The sequence below is a fragment of the Triturus cristatus genome, chromosome 12, assembly GCF_964204655.1.
Source record: "Triturus cristatus chromosome 12, aTriCri1.1, whole genome shotgun sequence".
In the NCBI taxonomy this organism is placed as follows: Eukaryota; Metazoa; Chordata; class Amphibia; order Caudata; family Salamandridae; genus Triturus; species Triturus cristatus.
Window position 1 is genome coordinate 48,523,674 of NC_140595.1, and position 22,063 is coordinate 48,545,736.

The 22,063-nt window shown below is 50.1% G+C and overlaps 1 protein-coding gene across 1 annotated transcript in view; it reads right to left on the minus strand.

Moving 5' to 3' along the window:
• SHD (Src homology 2 domain containing transforming protein D) overlaps positions 1-2,367 on the minus strand; it is a 35,416-nt gene extending 33,049 nt beyond the window's left edge. The window contains exon 1 of the mRNA XM_085637844.1: positions 1,350-2,367. Coding sequence (XP_085493970.1) covers positions 1,350-1,685 — 336 coding nt within the window. The 5' untranslated portion in view covers positions 1,686-2,367. The remainder of the gene's footprint in view (positions 1-1,349) is intronic.
• Positions 2,368-22,063: the final 19,696 nt, after the last annotated feature.

Below are 22,063 nucleotides of genomic sequence, written 5' to 3' on the forward strand. Positions count from 1 at the left end.
TGGGAGCTGGGTCACGCACTAACTAACCTGTCAATCACAGATGCCCACTAGCTTGCCTTGGGAGCTGAGTCACGCACTAACTAACCTGTCAATCACAGACGCACACTAGCCTTCCTTGGGAGCTGAGTCGCACACTAACTTGTCAGTCCCACTCACGCGCACGTGCCCCGAGAGCTCGCTTGCACACCAGCCTGTCAGTCCCGGCTAGGGCACTCTTGCACCGTGTGAGCTCATTCACCACTATCTTGTCGGTCACATTTAAAGCCGGCCTAAGGAGCCGAGTCACACACTGACCTCTCTGTCCACGTGCAACCCCCTACCCTGGAGGCAGAGCCACACATGCCCTGGAGCTCAGTGCTGTAGGAACCTGTGAGCCCCAGGTGCACACTCACGAGCCTTGGCGGCTCATTTACACAACAACCTGATGCTTCAAGGCACACTCACCCGCCGGGAGACCCCCAATTACACGATTCCATGCCCTGGGACCTCAGTCGCATACTGACCTTTTAGGCCGGGTTAAACGCTCGCCTGAAGTGGGAGCTCAGTCACACACTAACCTGTGATTCCCAAGGAACACTCACTCTTACCCTGAAAGCTCTAGTTGAAGCTCACGCTCCCGGAGAACTCTGCAATATGTAACCTATAAGTCATAGTTGCTCACTCATTTGTTCTAGGAGCTCAGTCACAGAGTAACCCGCCAGACCAGGCTGCACACTCCTCTGCCCTAGGATCTCAGTCATGCAGTACCCTGCCAGTCCTTTCTGCTCACTCCTCCACCCGGGAGCTCAGTCACAGAGTACCCTGCCAGTCCTTTCTGCTCACTCCTCCACCCGGGAGCTCAGTCACAGAGTACCCTGCCAGTCCTTTCTGCTCACTCCTTCGCCCTGGGAGCTCAGTCACAGAGTACCCTGCAGAACTCGTTGCACACTCCTCCACCCGGGAGCTCAGTCACAGAGTACCCTGCCCAGCCTTGCTGCTCACTCCTCCGCCCCGCTCAGTCGCTGAGTACCCTGCAGAACTCGTTGCACACTCCTCCACCCGGGAGCTCAGTCACAGAGTACCCTGCCAGTCCTTTCTGCTCACTCCTTCGCCCTGGGAGCTCAGTCACAGAGTACCCTGACAGTCCTTGCTGCTCACTCCTGCGCCCGGCTCAGTCGCCGAGTACCCTGCAGACCTCGTTGCTCACTCCTCCACCCGGGAGCTCAGTCACAGAGTACCCTGCCAGTCCTTTCTGCTCACTCCTTCGCCCTGGGAGCTCAGTCACAGAATACCCTGACAGTCCTTGCTGCTCACTCCTCCGCCCTGAGAGCTCAGTCACTGAGAACCTGCAGACCTCGCTGCTCACTCACCGGCTCAGCCCTGGCGAGGGCCTCCCCCGCTGCAGCCGCCAGCACTTTGCTCCTGTTGAGGTCGGTGGAGTCCACTTTGATGAGCCGATGCTTGGGGGACACGAATCTCACCTCGGGGCCCAGGCTCCTCGAGGGAGACTCGTGGCACTCCGGGGCCCCCTCCTCCCGGAGGGGGGGCTCGCAATCCTCGTAGGGGTCCTCAAAGTCCAGGCTCTTCTGGGCACGGTAGGCCTTCAGGATCTCACTCTCCGTGTAGTCGGGCTTGGGGGGCTGCGGGGGAGACCTCCTGCTCCCCAAACTCAAGTAGTCCCTCAGCCACTTGGCCACGTGTTCCATCCTCGCGACGCAAAGGTCACCGGGTCACGAGAGAAAGAGGGGCGCAATACAGGGGCGGCAGTGGGGTGGGCACGTCTCCAAGCTTCTCACAGTGCAAGCCTCCCACGCTGGCCCATCCCTGTGTCACTCACAAGAGAGTGACTGACCCGCATCCATCCCCGCGACCTCCCAATCTGCAGTTTCCAAAAACAGCTACACCACGCCCAGTTCTCCCAAGCGCCCAAAGGCGGCCCTGTTCAAACGCAGCGCTGCATTCGAAGTGCACAGTTACAACTTGCAGAGCAAAAAAAATCACCTGTTGTGCAATGTTATATTCCCTATGTACACAATCCCACTGTCCTCATGGAATTGTATGTACTGTTCGTCCGGATGCGCCGTAAAACCGGTCCTTGTTAGCGCTTTACAAACATAAAAAGTGCAAATCCTTATGGCTGAAGCAACCCGTTTTTCTTTGTGAAAACAACACTACGGACGCTGAACGAAAGGGTGCGAGGAAAGTTTCTCACAGTCAAAATAGAAAGTGGCCAACTTGGAACGAATCGACAAATGTCCTGTTTATGAGCAGCAGGTTTAATCCGGTCCCACTGGGACGTGCAGGGTTTATTCAGAAGGTTCACGCCCATGCCCAGCCGGCCCTTGCCCCGGTGACCCTGGGCAATTCTCCCCGTGTCACAAGAACTCCAAATCTAATTTCAGTGCCAGCATGGGGGGCGTTCAGCGATCGCCCGGCTCCGGAAGTCCAACAGAGAGTGTCCCCCACCCCTCCGCGAGGATAATGGATCTTCTACCAGGGCACCAGGCGAGGAAACAATGCGGGAGCTCAGTGGGTTACTGCGCCTGCTGCGGAGGTGTTCATGCAACCGCAGATTGGAATGCGGCCCATTCTGCGGCGGCCCACAAAGCACCAAAGTGCCTCTCGGCGCCTTGAGATACAGTCCCGTTGGCGCTATATAAATTGTTTCAAAGTCGGCGGCCGTCTGCCTCAGGCTCTGTTTCCGACCTGGAAGTTGTGGAAAGTGCCGCAGGGCTGTGGTTTCTCGGCTCTTCCTTGCTAAGATGATGGATGGTGGCGGTGGGGGGAGGGGGTTGCGCTGAAGATGCCCCCGGTCCCTGGAGTCATCAGGTAGCTAGCTGCAGGAGAGATAAGAAACGGAGCGGCGTCCGCGCAGCGCACAAAGGCGGAGGTTGAAGGCTCTCCCCCGGGAACCCGGCGGGTGGGGGGTGGGGGGTCAGTCGCTGGTGAGGGGGTGCAGGAGCTGCTCTGGGAGGTCCGGGCTCAGCAGCATCCCTCCCGGACAAGCTCCGGAGACAGCGGCTTCTCTCGGACCGGCTGCTGGTAATGGATGGATGGGCAGAGGGGGGAGGTGGTGTGGGAGGGGAAGATGAAGGAGGCTGGGCATGGGCGGGGGGAGGCAGTCAAAACACAGAGCACACAGTGAGAGAGGGGAGAGGCTGGGGGCGAGGGGGCCGAGAAGAGGAGGAACCCAGGAAGAAGTGTGTGTGGGGGGGTGTTAAAATAGAGGTGGGTTTGAGAGGGGGAAAGCACAAAGAAAGCTAGAATTAATAAAAAAAACAAGCATTGGGACGTCTGTCTTTTAAATCAGCGCCTCCTGAGAAATGATGCGTTTAGGCATTCAACAAGTCATCATGCAAGCACTCTGTCACCCAACTTAGCACTCATGCATTCATCCATCCTTTGACTCATTTGTGCATTCACACCCTTATACAGCTACTGCCAATTTGCAGACAGACTCCACAACTTATAAAAGACAAATTAAAATAATCTAGGGCAAAGATGAGCTTGCAATAAAAAATAAAATAAACCTAGCTGCATGTGGCCATCTTGCACTGGTATTGTCCATGGTGTTTGATAGTTTTGAAGTTCCTTCATGGCTGCCACCAGAGCTTTACGAGGGTCGTCTCAGTCCCGATAGTAAATAAAAGCTAACATAGAAATGGGTCCTTACTGGGGCCTTTAAGCATGTCCATAACATTACAGACAAAAACACTGATCGATTTCTGGGCAATTAATTTAAAAACATGTTATGGTAATCGAAGTAAGCAACTTATTTCCTGTTTTTTTTTGTATTTTACATATTTTACTTCATCTTCCATTCCCTACAGGTGTTTGTTATGGTGTTCATGTTATGTTTCTGTAGCATAATACTCTGCATAGTGAAATCTTTGAGCTGAGTTGCATCCGTGTGTTTATAATGGACTACGATTGAGAGTTCTACGGTCGAGGCTGAGGGAAGTGTGAGATATTCACAGGGGCGGTCAATTGGTGAGAAGGTGCTCACAAAACATGGTCATCCAATCCTTGGCCTCTCTGTAGAGAGCAAAGAGTAATGGTCACGTATGCCTGTTGCATAACTGTGATTCTTTGCAAATATGTGTGAAGGAGATAAACAGAGGTCAAAATATTTGTAAATGCAGTGCCTAGAGGTGAGTGGGTGCTTTTTGTATGTGTGTATGTGAGATGGTGAAGTGAAGGAGACCGAAGAAGTACATACAGAGTAGAGTGAAAAGATGGTGTCGAAGAGGAAAGAGATAAGAGGTGCATATGGGGATTTCAAAAAGATTTAAAGAGAAAAAGGGCACAAGTGTCTAACAGACCACATAAGAATAAGGTGTGAAAGGAAGAACAGTCACACCCTTAATTAAAAAGGCCACTCTCCTTTAAGAACCCCGCCTAGTGTTTCACCACACTTAAAGCCCTGGCATCACGTTGAGAACCAACGTGTTGGCCATCTTGGAATGGTAAAACAGTGAAACTCTGGATAATACCATACCATGATGGCGGCCTGTTCTAATGGCTGTGGCTCCGCAGGATGCAGCGCACTGCAGATGAAATAAACGGCAGGCAAGCAGCCAGTCAGCGTTGTCTGGGGAGCTGTAGTATGCTCTAAAAACAATTCCAATAAAAGGGTGAGAAGGAAGGAAACGTTAGGAAAAATTTGAAAACTGAACAACTGGCCCAGCGGTCTTGCCGCTGAAGCGCACTTATTTTCAAGTGGATGTGCCCATGATCAGAAAAGTGCTGGCACTCATTTGGTACCAGAACCAGTGTATTTGTATCCATGATGACATTATGTGTGGGACAATGGGTTGCCAATTTCAGGGAGCTTCAGCCATTGGCTCTCTTGCATTGGTATTATGGCCCTGGGAGTGGCAGCATTTTTCTGATCCGATTTCTTTCCTTCTCCTATTTTCTATTTCTCTCTCTCTCTCTATATATATATATATATTTTTTTTTTTCACACGCACTATCAGCAGCAATGCCTCTGTCCTGCCTGATCGCCGGTGGTGCCAGATATATGTGTGTGTATATGTGTGTGTATATATATATATATATATATATATATATATATATATATATATATATATATATATATATATATATATAAATCCTCCTCATGTGCATCATTAAAAAGATGCGCCAACTCTTTCGAGCCGCTTTTATGATTTTTATTGATAGTCTGTGATGACGGGCGCTATGTAAATAATGCAAGTTTGGTCTGCTGCCTGTGACAGGTGGGAGGCAGCTCTGCTGTCTCAGATAGACGAGGGATAGCTTTACTGTCTGCACTGACCAAGACGCCAAGCTGCTGTGGGAAAGAAGTGATCTGTGAAAGGTAAGGGGTTGCTCAGTTATTTGTGGTGAGAGATAGCTCTGCTAGCTGTGGCAAAGGAGGGGTAGTTTTGATGTGGGGGTATAACTAGGAGTGAGAGAGAGGGTAGAGGAGAGACAAGAGAAGGGTAGGTGGCATGATGGCAGAGTAGGTTTAAATGGAAGTGAGTGGAGAAGAGAGTGGGCTGAATGAAATGGACAGAATGGGGCAGGAGAGAGGACAGAGTCTGGTGAATGGAGGAATGGGAAGAAAGGGGGCAGATTATATTCTGGGTGTCGTATTCAAATTCACATCAATAATCAAATTGAACAAATACACCTGAAAACAACGGGTGTGTAAAAGTAAGGTAAAATGATGGCAGCACTGTGTCTTACGGAGAAAGCGGTCTAGTTACCGAAACGTGTCTAGTATACACCACTTGTGAAGTAGTGGCCTTGTAAAATGGAAAGTCAAAGGGGGTGTCTAATGTTCAGAAGACAAGGCCACGCAAAAAGAGCATATTTAAAAAAGACAAGGGACCCCAAAGGGTAATCAAGGACCTTGGGTAATAGTTAATTACAAGAAACAGTGGTCCTCAAGTGATTTGAATAAGGATGAAATAAATATAGTTCAGAATCGATACTATATTCTGGATGTCCAGCCGGACAAACAGTTTAATTCTTCAATAAAACAATGCACATATAAAACAACACAATTTTAGTGGGACACAGTCCTGTATCCAATAAGAACAGTGACATTACAAAACACACAAAGACATTTCAGGCAAGACAAGGAGAAGCTTGTTTACATTGTCCAATGTTTTAAGTGTTTTCAAAACAGCGAATGCACTTCTTTACACAATGGATTAATGTGCATACTGTTTGTATAAGGTCGACGACGTTTCGATCCTGTTAAGAAGATACTAGGATCATCATCAGGACAATATTGTGTACATGCTTGATTGTTTAAGGAAATTGCCTGTGGGAAAACAAACAGGGGTGATGTAGAGAAGGAGATAAGAGGTGATTGAAGAAAAAGAGAGAGAAGAAATTAGGACGGTACGATAGCAACAGTGACAACGTTCAGTTGTGGTACCAAGGAACCATGCTAATGTGTGAGCATGCGTCGAGTTACAGTGAACTAAAGACAAGGGAGAGTATACCGCAAGATATGCTGGTGAAGTGCGTACTGACAACAGCTACTCCGTGCGAATGACTAAAAAAGGGGCGCGAAGTTAAGTCGCCGAGGAGGGTCAGGCATTACATGGTGCCTACGAATTGCTAGTTATGTGTTAACTAAAAGATACCGCAAGTAATGCTGGTGAAGTGCGTAATGAAAACAGCTACTCCGTGCGAATGACTAAAAAAGGCGCGAAGTTAAGTCGCCGAGGAGGGTCAGGCATTACTTGGTGACTACGAATTGCTAGTTATGTGTTGACTAAGAGGTCCAAAAGGACGGGCACTGCAATGGAGAACGCTCACGCAAAAAGAGCAAGCATTGGCCAAGCTAATACTTCTCTGAGCTATTTGCTTTGACAGTGGGTGTTGGCACTGGCATACGAACTAGGGTGACCAGGTGTCACGGATTTGCCCGGACAGTCCCTGTTTTTCGCAAGCTGTTCCGGCAGATTTCAGGAAATTAGGCTCATGTCCCGTTTTTTTAAAGGGTCGGCTGAAAAGGGTGGGTGGTATCTTTTTATGTTTTGCAAAGCAGGGATAGTTAGCAGCTGTTATAAGAAAGCAATTTCATTAACAGGCATGCAACTGGCTTTAATAAGGCCTTTTATGTATGTTCTTACTGCCTTTTCTGTAATTCTCTGCTAAGGAGTGCTGTCATTCTGTGCGCTGGGTTGAAGGTAAATGTTAGTCCTTCTTCTATGTTTGGGAAATGCCCCGGTTCTTGGCTTTAAAACTCGGGTCACTCTAATGCGAACGCATGTGTCAAGATTCAGACACATTCAAGTCCAACATTCTGGAACATGGGGGAGAGATCCGGAAAGCTCCTGCACGCCGATGGAGTGACCAATAGCAAATAAAAAGAGACCCCTCAAGTGTGCTGCGGAAGGATACAGCTTGTCCAGATGGAATTCAAGAGTGAAATGCTCTTTAGTGGGACAAACAAAAGTCCACAAAGCGATCAAATCAAGAGCGGCCAACTGAGATAGACAAAATAGTCATCCAATCAGGAGCAAGGGGTCAATCCAAATCCCCTCTGAGTATATGTTATATATCGGAAAGTATAAGTCTGACCGTCTGTGGCTGAGGCCTACAAAGAACCATGCAGGCCGGAGCTGGGGTTGCAGTTGGTTGGAAGTGGTTGAAGTTAGGGGGGGGGGGGGGGGGGAGAAATACCCGCCTCGTGTGTTTGTCGAATGAAATATGCAGGGTTCATTAGCTACATGATGATCAAGTAGCACCATCCCACGTGACATCATATGTCAGTGATGGCATGTTAGCCAGCAACTCTTTGCATTCTGGGACTTGTAGTTTCGCTTTTATTGTTGGCTATGGGTGAGGGAAAGACACTGATAACTAGCGCCAAAACACAACGGGCAACGCTGGGGTTTATTAGACTATAATTATAACAATATCTTCTTTGTGCGGGCCAGAGGACTCCAGATAATAACGAAGAGCTCTCAAGTTTTCCAGGTCCATGCACGACTAGCTCATCTGTTCCAGGTTTATATTTTTTGCGTTGTGGGATTCATCCTGTGATAAATTCAGGACTACGTGTCCCAGAATGCAAAGCAAAAAAGTGGGTTGGAACATGGGAAACGTGAGGGTCCTCGATTACACATCAGTGGGCATCCCCTCCTCGACAATCTCACATTTGCGTAGCCGTCCTTACGTAAAAGGACAAACAGGCCTCACATTTCAGCCTCTGAGCGCTGTGCAGGGTTTCTGTGCTTCTGAGCGCTGTGCAGGGTTTATGTGCTTCTGAGCGCTGTGCCGGGTGTCTGTGCTCCTGTGTGGCACTAACAGAAGCTGCTGCACTCACCAGCTGACGCCTGGGGGACCTGAGGAGAACATGTGCTACTTCACTCATTAGCACCCCCCCCCCTCACAGATGTTACAACGCGGAGGGTGGGGGAGGGGCAAAGCAGCCAGGCAGAGGTGTGAGATTCTATGGAAGCGAGAAACAAGGCCGTGGGGAGCAGGTGCTTTGTGCACAGGCAGGATGCAGGAGCCTTGGAGGGGCGGGGGGATACGGGTGGAGCACAGAAATAACATCTTATGCGATTAGCTGCTTGTTACCTCCATGCCATTCTCTCTTGGTGGGCCTCGCAGGTGGCACCCCTGACAAGTTCCCCAGGTTCTTGTGCTACAGCCCGTTTTTTATTTAATTCTGGGACTTGTAGTCTTGTTTATACCATTATAAAACAGGGACTACAAGTCCCAGAATGCAAAGAAAATAAATCTGGACTAGAGCAGCACATCACGCAAGGACAATGGAAACTTAGCAGCTATGAGGTGGTGACACCCGGAACAAAGGTCTCATGACCAATCAGTTTACAGTAAAAAAACAAAAACAAAAAAACACCAAAAACAACGTGGCATAAAAGGTCTTGTCTAAAAAATGAGAATATTTGCAACTTTAATTAAAACAAAGTAAAACATTTGTGAATAAGGTAATTAGGTGGGAGGGTTAGGTATTTGCTGAGGTGGGGGACAGGGTAAGAGAGTTCATTACGATTAAGTAAGGTTAGGGATGGGTCAGTGGAACAGCAGGGGAAGGCATAAGGGGAGCTGTAGGGAACGATGTAAGGTATAAGGTTTAGAGTTTAGGTCAAGGATTAGCGTTATGACTGGGGTAACATTTATGCAATTTGTATAAAAAAAATAAAAAAAACAAGTGCAAGGGCCCAAAATATTATTATATAGCTTGCTGCCAGGGTTGGCAAATATCAAAGCTGCCTGGTCTTGATTCCACCTCATGCCTCTTCCTTCCACCTTTGTACACTTCCTGTGTCTTTATCTCATGAATACCAAGGCTGCCTGGTCTTGATTCCACCTCCTGCCTCTTTCTTCCACTGCCCTACACTTCCTGTCTCTATCTCATGAATATCAAGGCTGCCTGGTCTTGATTCCACCTCATGCCTCTTTCTTGCACCTCTGTACACTTCCTGTCTCTTTATCTCATGAATACAAAGGCTGCCTGGTCTTCATTCCACCTTATGCCTCTTTCTCAGCCCCTACACTTCCTGCCTCTTTATCTCATGAACACCAAGGCTGCCTGGTCTTGATTCCACCTCGAGCTTCTTTTTTCTACCACTATACACTTCTTGTCTATTTATCTCATGAATACCAAGGGTGTCTAGTTTTCAATAAACCTCATGCCTCTTTCTCCCACCACCACAAACTTCCTTTCTTTATCGGACTCTTGCGTGTTCTTTTTCACCCCTCCTTTCCCATTTTGTGAATTCTTTCCTACTTTTCTCTTCTTTATTCTTTCTCCATTTTGTAGCTTTTTAAATCTCTCTTACTCTGGGTCAGATTCTGATGGAAAGTAAGTTCTGTTCCCTAAAAATTAGTGCCGAGGCCCATCATCCGCAAGCACCGGTACGAATTTAGTACTGGTGGGAGCTAGAACCTCACTTTTAACCATGAGACAGGAGTTGTAGGATGGTGGAAGAAAGAGGCATGAGTTAGAATCAAGACCAGGCAGCCCCGGTGTTCATGAGAAAAAGAGGCAGGAATTGTAGGGTGGTGGAAGAAAGAGGCGTGATGTGGAATCAATACCAGGAAGCCTCGGTATTCATGAGATACAGAGACAGGAAGTGTAGAGTGGAAGAAAGAGGCGTGAGGTGGAATCAAGACCAGGCAGCCTCGGTATTCATGAGATACAGAGACAGGAAGTGTAGAGTGGAAGAAAGAGGCGTGAGGTGGAATCAAGATCAGGCAGCCTCGGTATTCATGAGATACAGAGACAGGAAGTGTAGAGTGGAAGAAAGAGGCGTGAGGTGGAATCAAGATCAGGCAGCCTCGGTATTCATGAGATACAGAGACAGGAAGTGTAGAGTGGATGAAAGAGGCGTGAGGTGGAATCAAGACCAGGCAGCCTCGGTATTCATGAGATACAGAAACAGGAAGTGTATAGTGGAAGAAAGAGGCGTGAGGTGGAATCAAGACCAGGCAGCCTCGGTATTCGTGAGGTAAAGAGACAGGAAGTGTAGGGGTGGAGGAAGAAAGAGGCATGAGGTGGAATCAAGACCCGGCAGCCTCAGTATTCATGAGATAAAGCGCCAGGAAGTGTAGAGGGTGGAGGAAAGAGGCATGCGGTGGAATCAAGACCAGGCGGCCTTGGTGTTCATGAGATAAAGAGACAGGAAGTGCAGGGAAGTGGAAGAAAGAGGCGTGAGGTGGAATCAAGACCAGGCAACCTCGGTATTCTACAACTTTGGCGTTCAGTGGCAAGATCCTATATATAAAATTTGAGCAGGGACACTTATTTTATTTTACATATTAAGCACAAGTTCCCACAGAGTCGGTCGCCATTTTGGTTATCTTTGACCTACAGTGGCGGCGAGGCAGTCCACAGACAGCCACCCCAGGGCCAGGTCACCCGCAGACAGTGACTAATGTGTTTTATGCTTCTGTCTCTGCAAGCTCATTTTCCTGGTGAGCTCATAGAAGCGCAGCCTGCTTTTCTCTGAGTTGATTCGCCCCCTGGGAGGTAGGTTTTGCGGTGTAACGCTGTCTCCCGACGAGCTGAGAGCGCCGGCCCAGGCTGCAAGGATGGAGATGTACCAGCTCTCCCAGGCCCCCAGGGAGCCACCCCGGGATATATTAAGCTTTAAATCAAGGAGACGTCACTGTACGTCTCGCACGGTGCGGGCTTTCTGTGTTTAATTCATGGTTGAAGCTTTTATCGTCCCCCCTGCTGAACGAAATGACACAGTAATGCAGGGCCTGCTGGGAGAGGGGCCGGCCCTGCTTCCGGGAGGCTGTTACTTACACATCTCGCCTCCTTTCCCCATCGTGGCACGGCGAGAGGGGAGGGGTCACTTGAACGGCGAGAGGCGGCCACGTTACGTCCGCATTACTGGTATTTAATTTAATTTTAAAGGCAGCCCGCTCATGCTGCGAGAGCGTTCAACGGTGCACTTAACAAGCACGCAAAGCAAAAAACAGAAAACAAACTAGAAAATACATAACGTTTTTTAAACATTTTTATTTAGTACTGGCATTAGCAAAGAAACCAAAGATTAAAGTGACAATTATACTAAGGTGAAAATGTCAAGTTAAACTAAGCAGTACATGGCGAGGGCGTTGCTTCAATTAATTATGGTCAGTGCCAGTGGAATTATGTGGCAGGAGAGGGACAAGTTATGCGGTATGATCGAGTAAATTATGCAGCAAGGTAAGGCAAATTATGCGTCATAATGCGGTACATTTTTTAATAGCATTATTCATTATTTTGTACTTTTTACACTTGTTAACACTGTCTGGGCATTGGGTGCACCTCATTAGTGCCCGTTTAATATACAGATATAGCAATAAGCAACAGAAAGGTGAGCAGTCAACCGTTGCAAAAGGCACTCCACTGCACAGCAACAGCGAGCTGCTGCATTTTTAGTAACTTTTGAACAGTTTGAGCTAGAAATAAAAACTTTTTGGGGAGGTTAAAATCTGCAGATTATGCAGCAGATGATGGATTATGCGGCAAATGTATAATTATGCAAAAATCACCTCGGCCACCCAATCTCATCATTCCAGTGACCCGGACTATGGTGAATTTCATTTTTTTAAACTTTAAATTGAAACATTTTAACTGACATTTGCATCTAACTATAACGTCACTTTAACCTTCATTATTTATTTATTTATTTTTTTTGAAACCGTTTATTACAAAGTTCAAAGAATATACAAAGATGGGCCTACAACCTTCAGGCCGGCCGCTAGCGAACAAGAGGAGCATATGATACACACAGTAGAACGCAGGCTGCGGCAAAGGGAAACGTACAGGAGTTAGCAGCGTTGATGGCCACACCATCCGGACCCCACATAACGGTTTCTTTTTAACATAAATAACAACAAAAAATCAAACCATAAGGCAACCCACAATCGAAAACAGCAGCACGTGCTCCCCTAGAAGGGGGACCCTACCAATCCATAGAAGTATCAAGGGGGGGAGAAGGTCAGGACAGGGACTGGGTGGACTCAGTGCCCGGTACCGGAGAGCTAAACCGGCTACGGGGACGGGGCAGGCGATGGATCGGGCAATAACGGCGGGGCACAGATTCCCCCGCGGTAGGCGTTCCAGGGGCCCCATACTTTCACCCATGTCCCAGGCTTACCTCTCGCTACATACACCACCTTTTCCCGAAACATGCACCAGTCCATATTTTCCTTCCAGGCCGAAACAGTCGGGGACCTCTGGGAACCCCACAGTTGAGCAATATCGCGCTTGGCCACCATATATCCCAGAATCACCCACCACGTCTGTGGCGCCGAGTAGTCGGTTGGTTCCCACACGTTCAACAGGCATCTCCTCGCTTCGGGCAGTAGCGACACACGCGTAACCACCCGCAGGACCTCATGCACACCACGCCAGAATCGCTCCACCTCTGGGCATTCCCACAAAATATGAAGAAAGGTCCCCAAAGAACCACACCCACGCTTACACAACCCGTCCACAGCATAGCCCATACGCAATAGCCTTGGCCCCGTTATGTAGACCCTATGGAGTATCTTGAGCTGGACGAAGCGAAGGCGTGCCGGTATGGCCACCTCTTTCGGGGAGGCCACCGCAGAGACCCAGTCCTCGTCGTCCAGCTCCAATCCATCGGCAACCCAAGCCTCACGAAGAGTAGTCAGCAATCCCGAGCGGTCATTAATCAGTTTTTTATAGATTAATGAGATCGTGCTTTCCGGTACATGTCCATCCAGCACTCTATCCTCCAGAGGGGAGTACTCCGGGATGGAGGCGACGTCCGGGAAGGCGGAGCATAGTGCATGACGGATCTGCATATACCGAAAGTACTCCCTGTCCTGCAACTGGAATTCCGTCTGCAGCATCTCGAACGTTTTGAATCCCCCCCTCGTCCAGAGATCTCCCACCCTGCTGATGCCTATCATGTCCCACTTCTCGAAGCCCTTCGAGGTCCACAGGGAGCCCAACTGCTCAGATGCGTATAGTGGTGACGCCCGGGTCAAACGATCCTTCCACCCCATCGCTACATTAGCCGCGTGCCACACTCGTACCATGACACGCGTGGGGCCCGTCAGACGTGCGTCGAGCGAGCTGGAGTAGAGCGCTCGATTATAGTCACCACCCGGCAATAGCGTCCTATCCATTTCAAAGGCCGGGTTTAGGGCGGGCCCGTATAGGCCGTGATTAATCGCAGCCAGCTGGGAGGCCCAATAATACCGTTTAATATCCGGGAGGGCAATCCCCCCGTCATACCACGGGAGCGTCAGCTTCGCCAGGGCGATACGCGGTCTCCTGTCCCAGAACAGGCGGCGTTGCAAACTCTCCACCTCGCGGAAGTAGCGCGCCGGGACGAGGTCCATTGTATTCTGCAGAGCGTACAGGAAACGCGGCAGCGACATCATCTTAAACAATGCCGCCCGGCCGAGCGGCAAGAGCGGCAAATGCCGCCAACGCGCGACATCCTCCTTCAGGCGCTGGAGGGGGGGAAGCAAGTTCCGATCATACCGGGCCTCCGCGTCCAGGGTAATGAAGACACCCAGGTACCTAAATCCCTGCGGGACGATCTGGATAGGACAGCCCCGCGGAAGCATAGGAGCCTCCCCAGAGAGAACATACATGCACGATTTAGCCCAGTTGATGACAAGGCCGGAGTTACGACCAAATGAATGCAATACATCAACCAGTACTATCAGTGATTTACGTGGGGAAGCCAGGTACAGGAGAATATCGTCAGCGTATAGAGATACGCGGTCCTCATACTCGGGGGTCCAGCGGAGACCACGAATAGAAGGTTCCCACCGCAGCCACTCCGCCAGGGGCTCCAAGGCGAGCGCAAAGAGGAGCGGCGATAACGGGCAGCCCTGCCGCGTGCCCCTGCCCAACTCAAGCGGAGCCGACACTCTACCGTTCACAACCACCTGCGCCAGTGGGCCAGAGTACAACAATTTAACCCAGCTGATAAACCATGGGCCAAACCCAAATTTCGCGAGCGTCGCCCAAATATATGGCCATTCAAGTGTGTCAAACGCCATAGTGGCGTCCAAGGACGCCAAGATGGTCGGCTCCCGTATGAACGGGACACGTGCGTGCACCCCATGTAAACGCCGCAGGTTAAGCGCTGTGTTGCGATGGGGAATAAAGCCAGACTGGTCCTGGTGGACCAAGTCACACACTACGCCGACCAGCCGATTGGCCAACACCTTGGTGAGAATTTTGGGCTCCGCATTCAATAACGAAATGGGTCGATAGGATGTGACCCGGTCCCGTGGCCTCCCCTCCTTGTGGACAACCACGATGGTAGCCAGACGCTGGTCTAGCGGGAGGGAACCCACCGAGTGGGCCGCAAGGAACATAGCACGGAGATGCGGCGCCAGCGTATCCGGTCGCAGTTTATACAACTCGATGGGAAGACCATTAGGACCCATGGCCTTGCCGGAAGCGACCGAGCGTATGGCGAGGGCAATTTCTTTGGAGGTTGGAGCGGCGTCCAACGACACTCTGTCCTCCTCCGAAAGGGAAGGCAGCGCGATATCTCTGAGCAGGGCATGGGAATCCTCTTCAGAGCGGGAAGACACCAGGGAATACACCCCACGGAAATAGTCCGCGAAGCAGGAGACAATTTCCTCCGGTTCAGTAACACACACACCATTCGTTTTCTCAATCAACGGGACAACTCGACTCGCTCTCTCTTTTTTGTCCAGCCACGCAATCAATTTACCAGCCTTATCACCCACATCATACAGTCTCCCCTGTTGCTCTCTACTGAGGCCCCTGGCCGCCTCCGTGACGAGGGCCTTATAGGCCGCTTGCTTGAGTTGGAGAACATGTAATTTGTCATCCGTCACCCCACATTCTAGATCACCCTCCAACTCGGTTATCTCAGCTTCAGCACGGGTCACCTCCTCCCGCTCGCGCCTCCGGGAGTGGGAAATAAGGGACAGGGCCTCTCCTCGGAGTACTGTCTTGAACGCCTCCCACAATGAGACCGCCGATGACACAGACCCCACATTCTCGTCAAAATAGCGCTTAAGGGATTTAATCAGCTCGGCGCGAATGGTAGGGTCACGCAGGTACCAGGGATGGATCGGGACCACCCTACCCTCTCCCCTCGGCAAAATATCAAAGTGCAACAAGAGCGGGGAGTGGTCCGAAATACCCCGTGCCAAATGGCGCACCTCTCCCACCCTCCCCACATAAGCCGCTGGGACCAGGACATAATCTAGCCGTGAGAGACTACCATGAGCCCCTGAATGGAAGGTGTACTGTAGCTGCGACAGCTTGTGAGTCAGTCAGAGGTATCGACGGACAGAGCGGTGCCTCCTTCTCCGAGCAGTCAGCCGGGTGAGGTGAGGCTTTTCTCCCACATAAAGCTGGGAATGAAGACATTGTCCTTACGCTCAAGTACAAGCTTTTTCTGGTAGGGTGGCAAGTGCCACGATCGTACCCCACACTCACATTTGGTTTGCATGGGTTTAGCTCTTTCACTTTATAATTAGTTTGGCAGTAGCTTTTTTCGTTGTTTTTTCGGTCCTGATGAAAGCCGGGTCAAGTGACCGCAACGGCTGAAACATGTTGACCACACTTTTACACGAACCAAGAATTAACCTGTGAAAATTCATATCAGACTATAGGTTCTTTTAGACGTGAAACTTGGTTGATCCACATTAAACACATTTTTTGATCAAGTATTCATTTTTAACCTCACATCACTCTCTAGCACTGCACATCACTGGAGCCCTCGATTACTTGGGTACACACCCTGGCAGGAGTTCATTTTCTTTCTGGGTATCACTGGCCTGCGCACCAGGCAGAGTCCTTGGGGATCTGCTACCCCGGGCTCAGACAGTGATTCCTTGGAGTTCCAGATGACGATGCTCCGCCAATAAGGGTGGGCTGATGGACTCCTACCTCCTGCGGGGGGGTGTCTCAACTATTTGCAGGATCTCATGTACTTCTCCACAATAACTATTGGTCTGCTATTTTGTTCTGAACGGACTGTGCACCTTCTGTTGGTTTCATTTTTTAAACGCCAACAATCCACCAGCCCCAGGGTATCCAAGAGGCCAGATAACCACGCTTGGGCCCGGGGGAGATCCCTAGGGGGGTGACGATCCACAGTTCCGGAAACCACAGCATTAAAATCCCCCCCCACCACTAGAATCCCCTCCGGAAGGCCAAGGAGGAGGCGCCCCAGGTCCGCAAAGGTGGTCGTCTGCAGCCCCGGCGGGACATATACTGACACAAAAACGACCACTCTGCCCTCCATTCTGCCCACCAAAACCGTGTAACGTCCCCTATCGTCATGGCGCACCTCATCTATCTCCAACGGGAGCGAGTTTTTAACCATAATGCCCACACCCCTTGAACCAGACGTGAAGCCCGAATGGGCCACAAGGCGGTAGCCCCGTCGATTCATAGCGCAAAAAGAGTTACCAATGAGGTGCGTCTCCTGCAGAAAAACCATATCGGGCGAAATTCGCTTCAAGAACTGCAGGACCACACCTCGTTTTATCCTGTCCCCCAGTCCATTAACATTCCAGGACAACAAACTCAGTCCCCTACCCCCCATCGTAAACAGAAGTCATCACTCGTCCCCCAGAGAGCACTGTAGAGATAACACAATGATACGTTTGCCTTGTGGTGTAAACGAACAACACCCCACCCCAACCCACCCTCTCCAACAAAACTCCCCCCTCCCTGCACCCCTGCATGAGCCCGGACAGCCCCCCCAACTTGCAGTGTGCCTGTCGCCCCTATAAAATGAAACTAGCTAGACCCCCTAGAGGAGGAAAGAGTGCCCCTTCTAGACCCCACACAACCTCCATGGGAGGGGAATGTACAAAGACAAACGCTTGATCGAAAGTAGCATCGTATTCGTCCAGAGTGAGGCCCAATATTGACCCCTCAGTCCCGATCCAGTGGGCCGTCTCCTCCCGCTGCCCCCCCCCGCCATCTCGATCACGATCCCCAGACAGAGTGTCCAGCCAGTCCCCGGCCGCTTCGGGACGATCAAAAAAGTGCGTGCGACCATCCACCTCCACTCGCAGCTTGGCCGGGAAGAGCATGGCGTATTTTAAGTTCAGGTCCCGAAGTCGGCGTTTGACGCCCAGGAAGCTCAGTCTCTGCTTCTGGACCGCTTGGGTGAAATCAGGGTAAAAGTTCACCTCCATATTTTCCAGCTTAACCGGCCCATGTAGTCTGGAGGCTTGCAGGATCGCGTCTCTGTCCCGAAAGTTAAAAATCCGGGCAATGAGAGGTCGCGGAGGGGCTCCGACCTTCGGCCTTCCCCCGGGAACTCTGTGGGCCCTCTCCACGGCAAAAAATTTACTCAGTCCCCGAGGCTGGAGATGGGTAGCGATCAGGTCCTCCACAAATAGATCCGCCGCCGCTTCCTCCCGTCCCTCGGGTACTCCGATGATGCGGATGTTATTCCTCCGGGCCCGACTCTCGGAATCCTCAAGGCGCCGATCCATAAGTGCACTCGCCTGACTAAGCCGGCGCACCTCCATTTGTAGTGCCGCCACCTCAGTCGTAAGGCCCGATGCGGTTTGGGCCAAAGAATCAACTCGGCCGTTGGTCTTGGAAAGATCGGCCCTCACCAGGCCAACATCCACAAGGACCGCGTCGATCTTCTGTGCCAGGGTGTCGAACCGCTGGCCCACCGAGGCCTTCATCTCAGAAATGGCGCCCATGACGTCGTGGAGAGTCAGATCCGTGGGCAAGTCCGGGGCATCAGAAGGGCCCTCAGGGGGCTTGTGCGGTCCGCCGGGAGATCCCCTCTGGAGGGTATAGCGGTCCATGCTGTTGGCCTGATGGACGGTGCCACGCCGGGTCGACTTGGTCTTTGACCGATCTCCATCTTGTTTCGTGGCCATCGCCGCTGGTCCCACAATCGCACCAGCAACGCCGTAGAGGGCAGGCAATCAGGGCCACGAGCTCCAGGGGGGCCACCCCAGATCGGCGGGGTGGGTCACAGCCGGCAGGCAGGCAGGGTCCCCCAGCGAGGCCACACCAACACAAAAAGCTCCGCGATCTCACTTGCAGAGACGGTGCGAAAGCGAAAGTGCGGGGTACGCGACTCGCCAGGCCCGGCCCGCCGTTGTTGTTCACTTTGCCACTGGGTCACCCCCCAACGCAAATCCGGGGTCCGGCGAGAAGAAGGCCGCAAACTTCAATCGGTGCTCACTCCGGCACCCGAGGTCCGATTTGAGAACGGAAAACGGGTACCACCTCAGCTCAGGCTCACAAACACAGTCCCCTCAACCGAGACAGGATGAATTCAGGATAGACGTAGGAGGTTGCGGAGGTCCTCGGGAGCCTCGCACCTACGCGGCCATCTTGGTTGCGCGCTAGGCTCCTCCCTCCTTAAAATCTAACCTTCATTATTAACAGTGAATTTCTAGTTTAAAAACGCGCGAAAATGTAAAGTACTATGTAATTAACATACATAACTAGCCTAACCCGTGCTGAAGGCCATGCATGGCACAGGATAAACTAGTAAGGAATGGTAATAAATAGTACTTTACATTTTTTAAAAACTAGAAATTCACTGAAAAAACTAGGGTTTCCTCCTCTCCCCCACCCTGCGCCCTCTGCCTAGAAATGACAACGATTTCAGCGCTGCCAGGTGTGTCACCCACGCCCTCTCCTAGGTACGCTGTCTCCAAGAATTGATCTATTTGTTTGATTCTATCCACTTTGTAAAGACACCCCCTTTTGTTAGTCGCCATAAGTTTTTCATTTCTTTTGGGACTCGCCTGCTGGTAATCTTGAACTCTAACACTGGGACACTGCTGTCCAGTGTATGTGCTTTGACCCAGAGGCGCAACTAGAGCCAAATTTCGGGGGGGCTACTAAAAATTTCAGGGGGGGGGCTGATTCTTCCAGCAATATGCAGAGTGGAGATGCAGGGGCTCTGAGAAGGGGTGAAGACACAACAAAGCCTCTTTAACAAGTAAATGGTCTTTTAAAGACCTGTGAAGTACTCTGGTGCGGCTGTGTGTGCGCCCAGGAAGCTGTCTCAGCCCGGGCTGACACACACGATGGGGGGTGCGGGGGGGCTGAAGCCCTTTGAGCCCAATGGGCGTTGCGCGCCTGCTTTGACCCCTAATGCATGTCGAAATTGGCTTAAAACCTGATTGGCATATTTAACTTTCCTATGAGGCATCAAAAGTTAAATGCCATTTGTGGACTGCCGCACCTACTGTGCTACCCGCTACAGCGGCAGTGAAAATGTGGCTTCTGGCCGGCCCGTTTAGCTGGACAGGAGCAGCTTGAACCTTATGCACGGGACCTCTGCTCACCCTTTTGGCAGAGAGGAAAACAAGATTTTAAATATTGTTTTTTTTTTCTTTTCCCTTTTTATTTATTTTTATATGCCGTTTACAATCACAAATACTGTTGCAGGGTTAGCCACGAATGGCAGAGAACATTCGTACAATGCTGCATACGTGGTTACCCTATTACTGCTTAGATTTTGACGGTGAAGGAGATGTAAGATGAAAAGGACAGAAAGTTAGAGATAAAAGAAAAAGGGGGATAGGACAGGCATATAAAGAGGTACATTCTCTTGGCTATACATTAGCGCCAGTTATACAAACTGCATTATGTCTTACAGCAAATCAGGGTTCTTGAATCCGTCTGCGAGCCCACCCAGGCTCTGCATTGTGCTGTGCATTTGGTCCATGGGTCGGTACAATAGATGTGAGGGCCAGTTGATTATGGAGGTCCATATCTCTCTCAGAGGAAAGATTAGTTCGCATAAACGTCGTGGTGAGGGCAGAGAACTCCCTCGCTAGTTTGCAGTTAAACACATTGTTGATGAAATCAAATACCATTCCCCAGAACACCTTGAGTGCTGGGGATTGAAAGATAAGGTGCGCTAGGTCCCCTTTCTCTTTGTTGCAGTTCCAGCAGAGGGAGTCCTCCCTGAGACCTAGTGTGTGTAGTCGGGCTGGGGTCCAGAAAACTTTATGGAGTAGCCAGAATTTTGTTTGTGCTAGGACTGGGGTGATCTTATTTCGCATGGACAAGGCCCACAGAGTTTTCCACTCCTGTTGATTTAGCGGGGTGTTGGTCTGTTTATCCCAGTATGCCATTGTTTTGGCATTAAGTGTGTTGGCTTTTGTGCGTGGTAGCTTGTATATTTGCGAGACTTGGTGTCTCTGTTTATTGATGTTTGCTACATATCGGAAGATCGAGGGTTGCGTGCTAGTTAGGTTCCTCTTTGTTAAGGCTGTTCTTATCTTTAGGAATCTGTATAGGTCTATGTCTTTTAGGTGGTGGCTTGATTTTAGGTCGGAGATGGTAATGGGGTATTCACCATCCTCGAGTTGGTGCGGGTAGCATATATCTTTTTCTATCCATGTGTCGAAGGTAAGACTTTTCCCCTTGTACTTAAGCTTGCTATTCACCCATAATGATTCTGACTTAGACCCTTTGATGCTAATTTCCATCTTCTTGTCGACTTTTAGGAGTGCGATTTTTGTATTTTTAAAGATAGGTTTGGATGTGTATGGGTATGAATTTGCCATTAGTAGGGCCAGTGGGCTCAGGTTGTTCAGAATGGCCTTCTCTACCTGTAGCCATACTGGTATGTAGTTGGTCGCCTGGGCCACCCAGTAAGCTCCCTGTTTTGCTAGGAAGGCTAGTTGGAAGACCCTGAAGTCTGCTAGGTTTACCCCTCCCTGGGTTTTCTCTAATCTCAGTTTCTTAATGCTAATCCTTGCCTTCTTACCGCGCCAGAGGAATTTGGTGAGCATGTTATCGATTTTCCGGTGAAAATCGTCTGTGAGTAGGAGTGGAAGCATGCTTATCAGGTAGTTAATCATTGGAGTGATCATCAGTTTTATCGTTTCGATCTTCCCCCACCATGTTATGAATTTTGGGGACCAGGAATCCAAAAGGTTCTTAACTTTTTCTAGTAGTGACTTCTCATTGTGTTGATTAGGTCGGTACCGAAATATATTTCTAAGTATTTGATGTGTCCCGTCTGCCAGGTCAAACCCGAGTCCCCTAGAGTGTCTCTCGTGCAGTGGATGTTTAATGGTTTACATTCAGATTTTTCATTGTTTAGTTTATACCCTGATAGGCTGGAGTATTCTGCTATTGTGGTCATTAGAGCCCTTATCGAGGGCTTTGGTTGTTCTGTTATTATCAGAATATCATCTGCGTACGCGGCTAGTTTAACTACGGTTCCATTGATATTGACCCCTTTTATGCTAGAGTTTAGTTTTATGTCCTGGATGAGGGGTTCAAGGGCCAGCAGGAAGAGTGCCGGTGACAGTGGACAACCCTGTCTGGTTCCTTGCTGCAGTGAGAAGGGGTCAGAGAGTGTGCCGTTAACTGTAACATGGACTGACGGGGTCTGATGAAGGGCCATAATCATCCGTATGTATGACTGGCCTAGGTTGAAGGCCTGCATACATTGCTCTAGGAAGGCCCAGGAGACCTTATCAAAGGCCTTTTCTGCGTCAAATGCAATAGCTACTGCCGGCACTGATTTGGTGGAGACTTGTCCTAGTATATGGCAGAAAAGCCGTGTGTTATCGCTAGATATGCGGTTTCACATGAATCCTACTTGGGAGTTGCTTATTAATGTGGGGAGGACCGTGT